The 9822-nt window shown below is 34.1% G+C and overlaps 1 protein-coding gene across 1 annotated transcript in view; it reads left to right on the top strand.

Annotated features, from left to right (window-relative positions):
* Positions 1–1156: 1156 nt before the first annotated feature.
* Positions 1157–9822, top strand: part of fra10ac1 (FRA10A associated CGG repeat 1) — a 32076-nt gene continuing 23410 nt past the window's right edge. Inside the window, exons 1-7 of the mRNA NM_001006006.2 lie at positions 1157–1232; positions 3909–3985; positions 6663–6755; positions 6841–6886; positions 7058–7134; positions 8903–8986; positions 9067–9151. Coding sequence (NP_001006006.2) covers positions 1191–1232; positions 3909–3985; positions 6663–6755; positions 6841–6886; positions 7058–7134; positions 8903–8986; positions 9067–9151 — 504 coding nt within the window. The 5' untranslated portion in view covers positions 1157–1190. The remainder of the gene's footprint in view (positions 1233–3908; positions 3986–6662; positions 6756–6840; positions 6887–7057; positions 7135–8902; positions 8987–9066; positions 9152–9822) is intronic.

Here is a 9822-nt window from a genome sequence, read left to right as displayed (position 1 = left end):
GATAGATAGATAGATAGATAGATAGATAGATAGATAGATAGATAGATAGATAGATAGATAGATAGATAGATAGATAGATAGATAGATAGATAGATGCATGCACCGATAGATAGATAGATAGATAGATAGATAGATAGATAGATAGATAGATAGATAGATAGATAGATAGATAGATAGATAGATAGATAGATAGATAGATAGATAGATAGATGCATGCACCGATAGATAGATAGATAGATAGATAGATAGATAGATAGATAGATAGATAGATAGATAGATAGATAGATAGATAGATAGATAGATAGATAGATAGATAGATAGATAGATAGATAGATCTGGCTTTATTAATAAAAAAAAATCGAAAGTATTTATGAATTATATTTATGAATCAAACAAAAGATAAGTATTATATTTCTAATTAATTGTTTAATAAATTATTTGTGAGTATTAATGTAACATTAATTCCATTTTTTATATACATTAACATAGGCCTACTGTTCATTCTATATTTCACTAAATATGTCATGGTATATGTGGCTCAAAGGCATTTTAATATTATCCCGCTGTTATTGTTATTATTAGCATACTATCATAATAGTAGTAGTGTATATAGTATATAATTCATCTAAACACATTTCCATATGATGTTCCTTTCCCTGGGTTTTTACATGACTTCCATATGGACGCTTCTTTGTTGCATTGTATGGATTGTCCACAGCCATGTGTGGAGAACAGTGCAGCGCCTGTCCCGACCCTCAGCTCTCTCTCTCTCTGCTTTCATTTTTAGCATTTTTCGGAAGAAAAGACCAGTTGTTCTGCATTTGAGAAAATGGCAAATCGCCCCCCTCTAATGTCCCGTCAGAGAATTGTAACCAATTTCCGATGAAAACAAGTGTGAAATATGATGCCAATGATCAGTCAGTCCAAACAAAGAACACTGCCAACACAACTCCTGCTCATTATTTGGTCACTTTTATATTTGATCTCTCCAAATATCTTATTGTATTCCTATACATATATAAAAGACATCCTTCAGATTGAATTGGAACATTATATTGACATTAAATGAGACAAAGAAATGAACACAGTAACAGCTCAACGCACGGGAGGACGGGGCTACCTTTGTTTTGAACACGTGGTTCCTACGTCATCAGCACGCGCCTGTCTGCGCCTTGGCGGCATGTAAACAAATGATGAGCGACATGGACAAATCTGCTCTAGACCTTGTTAAGGTAATGTTTGTAACAAACCACAGTTATGGTTTGGTTTAATTTGTGTCAACAATGTTTGCGACAGCTTGCCATTTATGACTGGAAATTAAATAAATGTATTTATTAAGTATCGCACATCGGTAATATGGCACAATTTGTTCGGTAATCAGATGTGCTCGTGTTAAACTTAAACGTTAGAATGTATAATATAAACTTTACCTTACATAAAATCGTCATTCTGCAAGGTGAGACTGTCAGTTTGATAAATAATAGTTCGAAAAACAAATGTATTCGTCATGAAAAAGAAGCGTGTCATTAACCTTTAGAAAACATAATTAAAGTATTAAAAGTTTGTATGATAGTGTAACATGCAGCCTTTATGACTATAGGATGTTTTAGTGAGAAAACACTTAAGATTGAATCAGAAGCACAAGCTGGTGCAATGGTGTTCTTTTTTATGTAAAAGAAAGTAAGGCACTCTTTATTATTTAATAATCACATTATTCAAAATCATATTTATGAAAATCTGTAAAGATTTCACAGCAAAATGACTCATGAAAAATGTCCTTTTTTCAATTTTACTAAAAGCCCTTTCACTTGTAGATGACAGAAGGCAAATGGCAGATGTAAGATGCAAATTGTTGATCACTTTTTCATTAAATTTCGAGGCCTTCGATAGGATATTAAATATGATACTGCAGATTTTACACAGGTACTGCTGCTTTTTCAATTTGATAATAATAATTATTCATTTATTTTCCTTCGGCTTAGTCCCTTTATTTATCAGGGGTCACCACAGCGGAATGAATCACTAACTTATCCAGCATATGTTTTACCCAGTGAATGCCCTTCCAGCTGCAACCCAGTACTGTGAAACATCCATACACACTTATTCACACACATACACTATGGCAAATCTAGTTTATCCAATTCACCTATAAGACATGCCTTTGGACTAGGCATGGGACAATAACCGTTTTCAAGCTATACTGCGGTTTGGAAAAATCAAGGTTTTAATACCACCTAAATTTTCTGTAATACCGTCCCTAAGGTATCTGCAAGATTTTTTATTTACATTTTTTTTGTAAGATGCCGTTTTAAATAGTTAAGAAATCTATGTTTTTGAAACAAATGAAGGCAGCAGAAGTCAATAATTCATTTAAATTATATAGCCTGACATGTTTACTGCTCCAAAATCAAAATATCATAAATCTTAAAAAAAAAACATATATATATATATATATATATATATATATATATATATATATATATATATATATATATATATATATATATAATATATTGTTTTCAAAGGGAAAATAGTTTTTGTTTTTTACCCAGTCATTTAAAAAGAATATATTTTAGAGCAGTGAGCACAATACTGCCATACCGTGATATTTATATCCAAGGTTATCATACCGTCAAAATCTTATACCTGCCCATGCCTACATTATACTGTGGGGGAAACTGGAGCACCCGGAGGAAACCAACATGGGAAGAACATACAAACTCCACACAGAAATGCTAACTTACCTAGCCAAGACTCAAACCAGTGACATTCTTACTGTGATGCACAAGTGCTTATCACTCAGCCACCATGTCGCTCCTTGATAATAACTATATGTCATATTTTCTAAATATTTTATCATCAGACCCTTTTCCATTATTAGATCTTGTTTTTTTAATGAATGGAGTTCAATTTGTCTTTTTGTGATAGTGGATATATAATTACTTTAAAAAAACAAGTCCATTTTATATAGCATATAGACAATGAAGTTAAAAAGTTGTATAATATAGGAATAACATTGTGATAGATACCACAGCGTATTTCTTTTATTTTTCTTATATTTTTTATATTATATTGCACATAATACAATTATCCTGCAACTCTTTCACAGCATTAAAAAAATAAAAATAAAAACCTTTTGTTCTGCTTTTGAGTAAATTGCAATTCACTCCTTTTTGATGTCAGTGTTTACCAGTCTGTTAAAAACAAGTGTGAATGAGGCAAAAAAAAAATCTATATGCACAGTCAAATACAAACTGATTCATACCCCTAGCAAATTCTGAAATAAAAGTATTTTTATTTTTTGACAGGAAATGACAGGCTTCTCCCAAAAAATATTAAGACAATGTACAAGCATCATCATTGTGGCAAAAAAAGTATTTCTCAGGTTTTATTTACATTTTGAAAATCTTTAAGTCAGAAATTGTCTATCACATGAATCATTTTGGCCTCGACTGTATTTTAAAAAAAACAGATCATGTCCTTTAGTTCTAAAATATAGCTTAACTTAAAATACATATCAAACACCTATGGATCAACATCAATATAATAAAATATAAATATAAATTCCTTCATATTTACACCGGTCATCATTTTTACATACGTTTGCTCAGTGTATAATGCAGATAATAAAGGGCGTGTGAAGTGACCTTGCTGTGCGCTGGGTTTGCCTGTGGGTGTTGTGTTTCCTGTGCTCTGCTGAAGAGGCATCATGGCAGCTGACTCAGTACATCAACCAGAAACACTTTCTGCCTTTGCTGCAGTCAGCTGGACTCACCTTCCCTTTCCCTCCTGTACTTGTTTAGTAAATCACCTGCCAAAAAAATCACTTCACAGAGGCAGACGTTTTTAAATGTTGTGCTTGTGCATTCTGTGGTATCAGTGTTGTGTTGTTGTACTTAACACTTTAGGTTCATGGAGGCGGAGGGTATGACTCTGATTTCAGTGATGATGACGGTGGAGGCCATTCTAAAGATGGTGAAAATAGGTGAGATTTTGTTATGCGTCACTAACATTTATTCATTTTCCTTAAGCTTAGTCCCTTATTTGTCAGAGGTTGCAATAATGAAATGAACCGCCAACTATTCAAGCATATGTTTTACACAGCGGATGCCCTTCCAGCTGCAACCAAGTTCTGGGAAACACCCATGCACACTAATTTACATGTACAATCATACACTACAGACAATTTAGTTTATTTAATTCACCCCTAGCGCACATGGGGAAACCCACGGCAACATGGGGAGAACATGCAAACTCTAAACAGAAATGCCAGGACTCGAAACAGCAGCCTTCTTGCTTTGAGGCGACAGTGCTAACCACTGAGCCCTTGAGTTACTAACAAAAAATAGCAATAGTTTTTAGTGTGATATTCTGTGAATAGCTTCAATATCATGTTTTTAAACCACCTAGTATCATTCATTCATTTTCTTGTCGGCTTAGTCCCTTTATTAATCCGGGGTCGCCACAGCAGAATGAACCGCCAACTTATCCAGCAAGTTTTTACGCCGCAGATGCCCTTCCAGCCGCAACCCATCTACATCCACACACACATTCACACAAACACTCATACACTATGGACAATTTAGCCTACCCAATTCACCTGTACCGCATGTATTTGGACTGTGGGGGAAACCAGAGCACCCCACATACTCGAAGGCAGGGAGAACATGCAAACTCCACACAGAAACGCCAACTGAGCCGAGGTTCAAACCAGCTACCCAGCGACCTTCTTGCTGTGAGGCGACAGCACTACTTACTGCGCCACTGCCTCGCCATCCACGTAGTATCATATTACATTATTTTAGGGCCTTATTTAATAAAGATATTTTCCAGATATTTTTTTATTTAATAATTATTTTCCAGCATGTTTAAAAGAAGTCTTGGAAAGGTAAAGTTCACCCAAAAAATAAACTATTGACTTCTAATATGAAAGTCAATGGTTACTGGATGCCAACATTCTTACAAATATCTTTCGTGTTCAATAGAAGACAAATGTAATCTGGTTTGGAACGAATCAAGGGTGAGTAAATGGCAGGAATTTTTTGTTTTTTGGGGTGAACTGCCACTGTTTTAATGAAAAATCCAGTTAAAACAGTAATATTGTGAAGTATTATTGCAATTTAAAAGGAACATTCTGTCTAAATAAATTGCAATTTATTCATCTGATGAAGAGCTGAATTTTCAGCATATTTACTGCATCAGAAATCATACTAAGATCATAATTAGAGGCTCGAGAAAGAGTTCTTATTAAGAATAAGCTGCTTACGGTGTTTGTGTAAACTATGATGCACTTCCAAACTTATTAAACAAAAATTAAAGTCATTTTAAATCTATACTGGTCGTAGTAGGTAGTACTGTTGCCTCACAGCAAGAAGGTTGCTGGTTCGAGCCTCAGCTGTGTCAGTTGGGGTTTCTGTGTGGAGTTGTTCTCCCTGCGTTCGCGTGGGTTTCCTTCGGGTGCTCCGGTTTCCCCTCACAGTCCAAAGACATGCGGTACAGGTGAATTGGGTAGGCTAAATTTTCCGTAGTCTATGAGTGCGAATGAGTGTGTATGATTGTTTCCCAGAAATGGGTTGCAGCTGGAAGAGCATCTGATGCGTAAAACATAAGCTGGTTAAGTTGGCGGTTCATTCCGCTTTGGCGACCCCAGATTAATAAAGGGACTAAGCCGAAAAGAAAATGAATGAATGAATAAATCATATACTAACAATAAATAGGGCTGCACAATATTGAAAAAAATCTAACATTGCAATATTAATACTATTTCACCAGATTAATTGAACATCATTCATTCATTTTCTTTATTTATCAGAGGTCGCTACAGTGGAATGAACAGCCAACTTATCCAGCATATGATTTACACAGCGGATGCTCTTCCAGCTGCAACCCAGTACTGGGAATCAATTGAATATCTCTATTTGGAAAGAATTTATAACTGTTGGGAGTGGGGTGATACTGTAGGTGTGTGCGTCTGCATAAAATATAAACAAATTAAAAGCAGAAAAATACAAAAAAAAGAAAAAGAAAAACAGTAGCAATTGAAATAAAAACAGTGTTTTATTGTTTTCAGAGTCTAAAAGCATTTAAGTACAGTAATTAAAAAATGAAAATAATTTTATTATTATAATTATTAAAAATCAAATGATTGCTTATTAACATTATTAATGGTACAATTTCTTAGGCTCGAACGCTTGCAAATAATGCGTAATAATCCAGACTTAAAGATGTGACTATTGCGAATGATCCCATTGCGATATCGATGCTAAAACCATATATTGTGCAGCCCTAATTTTAAATCTATGTACCTAGTTGAGGGCAAAATTGTTAGCCCCTCCGTGCAATGTTTAATCCTTTTCAAATATTTCTCAAGTGAAATTTAAGGGATTAAGAAATTGTTCTATAATATTTCTTTTTCCAGAGAAAGTCTTGTTTTGTTTTGGCTAGAACTTTTTTGCTTAATTGTTTAAAAACATTTTAAGATCAATATTATTGTGATGGTTGCTTAAAATGATTTCACAAAAATACCTTGAGCAACCAATACTTTAAAAATATAAAAAATCTTTTGACCAAACTATAATTAGAAAAAAAGGACAATGTATTTTGCAGAAAAAGTTATTGAGATGGAAGAACTAATTGAAGTGCTGGTCCTCTTTTGGTTTTAGAGCGGGTCAAGATGAACTCTTACAGAAGCCATTCCAGAAAGGCAAACACACCAAGGTGGCCCATAAAAATGTTGCTGCTCATGAGTGGGACAGGTAAACCACACATCACATCCATCAAAACAGCAGAGTCTATACAATTTAGTGTGTGTGTACTCACATTTTATTCTTGCACTGACAGAGAGGAAGCCAGAAATCGACGTCAACACCTGATATCAATGAATGCTGTATCCTGTTTTTCACAAACTAATCTGAGAGCTTTTACAAGGTTTTGGATTTCTTTACAGCTCGTTTTACAAGCTTTGATTGCAGACTCGTTCAAGATTAAAATGCAATATGTAAGAATGCTGAAATTGTATTTTCAGGCAAGTGTCAAAATAATCCTTAACAGCTTTTAGTTTGAACGTCACAAGAAGTTTGTCAGCGACTACATTTTGTACTATGGAGGAAAGATTGAGGACTTACGGCGATCCACGTGAGTAGTCACTCTCATAAAAAACTTTGCAATTCTTAAAGTGCCCTTTTATGTTATTTTAGATTATGCTATTATTATTAGTAGTAGTATTATTATTTATTCAGCCGAAGTCAAAAACATTTTAATTTTCTCAGAAGAAACATTGCAGCATCAGCTCTCGCAGTGTCTGAATGATTCATTCAAGGCAACAACAATGGATGTAGCTGAAAACGAAAAAAACATTTTCCCACATCTACATGACAGCCTTTTCAAAACAGTCCTCACGTAGACATATCCACAAAAAACTGCCAAAAATGCTGTATTACGGAGGTCAGGCCAGTATTTAGCGCAAAATAAAATAATAAAATATTCTTATTTTAAAGCAAAAACAAGTTTATTTTGCTTGCCTCATTGGGAGATTGTTTAGCTTGTTTTAAGAAAAAACTTAACGTTGACTTATTATTTCTTATGAATGTATTTTTTTAATTTAATGCTATGTCAGCAACCAAGGCTATTTTCATGGCAAGAACATTTCAATGATAAATATACAATAAAACAACAAACAAATACAGAAATTAAATAAGATTTTTAGTGTTATTACATGATAAGAATTCTAACATTTTTTCTGTTGTCACTTTGTTAAAAATGTCTTAAAAATGTCATTAAAAAAGTCTTCTGGAGTCATTAAAAACAGGACAGTACAGTAAAATGTGTCTTATTATTTCTAAAAACAAAACACTATTTTTTTGCTTGTCTAGAAAATATGTACAAGTATAAGTATAATGTATAAGTAAAAATGTAAAAAGTTTCTGCCTTTTGTACAAAATATCTAGTTTAGTTTTTTTTTATACGTTTTTTTATGGCTCATTTAGTATAATACAGCAGAACATGGAGCTCAAGTTCAAGGGGAATATAATCAGTTTCATTCAGAGGCTTTAAAAACTGCCCTTAAGTTAAATGCATGGACAATATAAACAATAAAATAATTTTTTAAGGAAAACCTCACTTAATTCTGACCTATTATTTCTAAAAACAAGACAATATTTTGAATTGTCTAGAACATGCTTCTTGATTTGAGAGTTTTTAGATATTTGGTCTAGAAACAAGACAACAACTCTTAGATCTTAGACCTGTGTTTTGCAGATTTGTTACAAACCTGCTGGAATTATGACTGAAATGACTGACAACTTTCAGGTGTGTTTAAAAAACAACAAACAAATAAATACAGAAATTAAATAAGATTTTTAGTGTTAATACATGTTAAGACATGTTAGTACATCCCTCAGCGGAGAGGGAAAGTTTTTTTCCCTCTCCGCTGTCGCCACTGGCTTGCATGGTTCAGGATCGGTAGAGCTACGCATTGATGAATTTGCTCTTCAGTGTTTGGACTCTCAGTAATGGTTTTAAAGCACACTGAAGTGAGCTGAACTGAACTGAACTTAAACACTAAAAACTGAACTACTTTGATCCAGTTACTATGACCATTTATGTGAAGCTGCTTTGACACAATCGACATTGTAAAAGCGCTATACAAATAAAGCTGATTTGAATTAAATTGAATTTAAATCTCTGGTATAGTTCAGAGTCTTTTTTTAAGAGCTTATAACTCCATTGTGCACTTTTGCAGACCTTTTACTTTCACAAAAAGCTATATTGTGTACTTCATGAAAGAGAATATCTGAATACGCGTAATAGAGGCACTTTAATAATTGATGAAAACGATAAATTGCTGACTTGAGCTGTAATTCAGTTTCAGGTTAGCTGACATGAACTGTGTTTCCATCTGCAGGTCAAAAGATAAGACGGATCTGGATGTGGTCAAAGAGAACCACCGTTTTTTGTGGAAAGAGGAGGACGAGGAGGATATGACATGGTAATAACGCCTGGATGTCAGTCTGTCTGTCATTGTAATCTTGAACAGTCACCCTAATGTAAAGTGTCTGAAATGTTTAGGGAGAAAGAGCTCGCAAAGAAGTACTACGATAAGCTCTTCAAGGAGTACTGCATTGCAGACCTCAGCAGATACAAAGAAAATAAGGTTTGCCTGTTTTATTTAACTCTGCACTGCAAAAAATGTGTCGTTCTTTTAGTCTAATTATCTACAAATTCCTAAACCAAGAAGCATTTTTTAGACAAGAAAAAAATATTGTGTTGTTCTGAGAAATAAGTCAAAACCAAGTGAGGTTTTCCTTAAAACAAGCAAAAATAATCCGCCAATAGGATAAGAAAAATTAACTTATTTCAAAGCCAAAAACAAGATTAATTAGCTTATTTCAAGGAAAAACTCTCTTCATTCATTTTCCTTCAGCTTAGGCCCTTTATTCAGGGGTCGCCACAGTGGAATGAACCACCAACTATTTTGGCATACAGTATGTTTTACACAGCGAATGCCCTTATAGCCGGAACCTAGTGTTGGAAAACACTCGTACACTCTCATTCACACACACACACACACACACACACACACACACACACACACACACACACACACACACACACACACACACACACTACGGCCAATTTAGTCCATTCAATTCACCTATGATGAAAGCTGTGGAGGTGAAGTACACAATGAAGTGCAATACAAAATCCATTCAGAAAACATGATTCATTTGATACTTAAATTATTCAGAAAATGTTTTATTCACTGACTCTAGTTATTAAAAATTCCATGGTACGTCTTGTAAAGTGTAGGGGGTGTAATCCCGG

This window comes from Danio rerio, chromosome 12 (genome assembly GCF_052040795.2).
Source record: "Danio rerio strain M-AB ecotype USA chromosome 12, GRCz13ab, whole genome shotgun sequence".
Lineage (NCBI taxonomy): Eukaryota > Metazoa > Chordata > Actinopteri > Cypriniformes > Danionidae > Danio > Danio rerio.
Note: the sequence above shows the minus strand (reverse complement) of the source record. Positions and strands in the feature narration are given on the sequence as shown.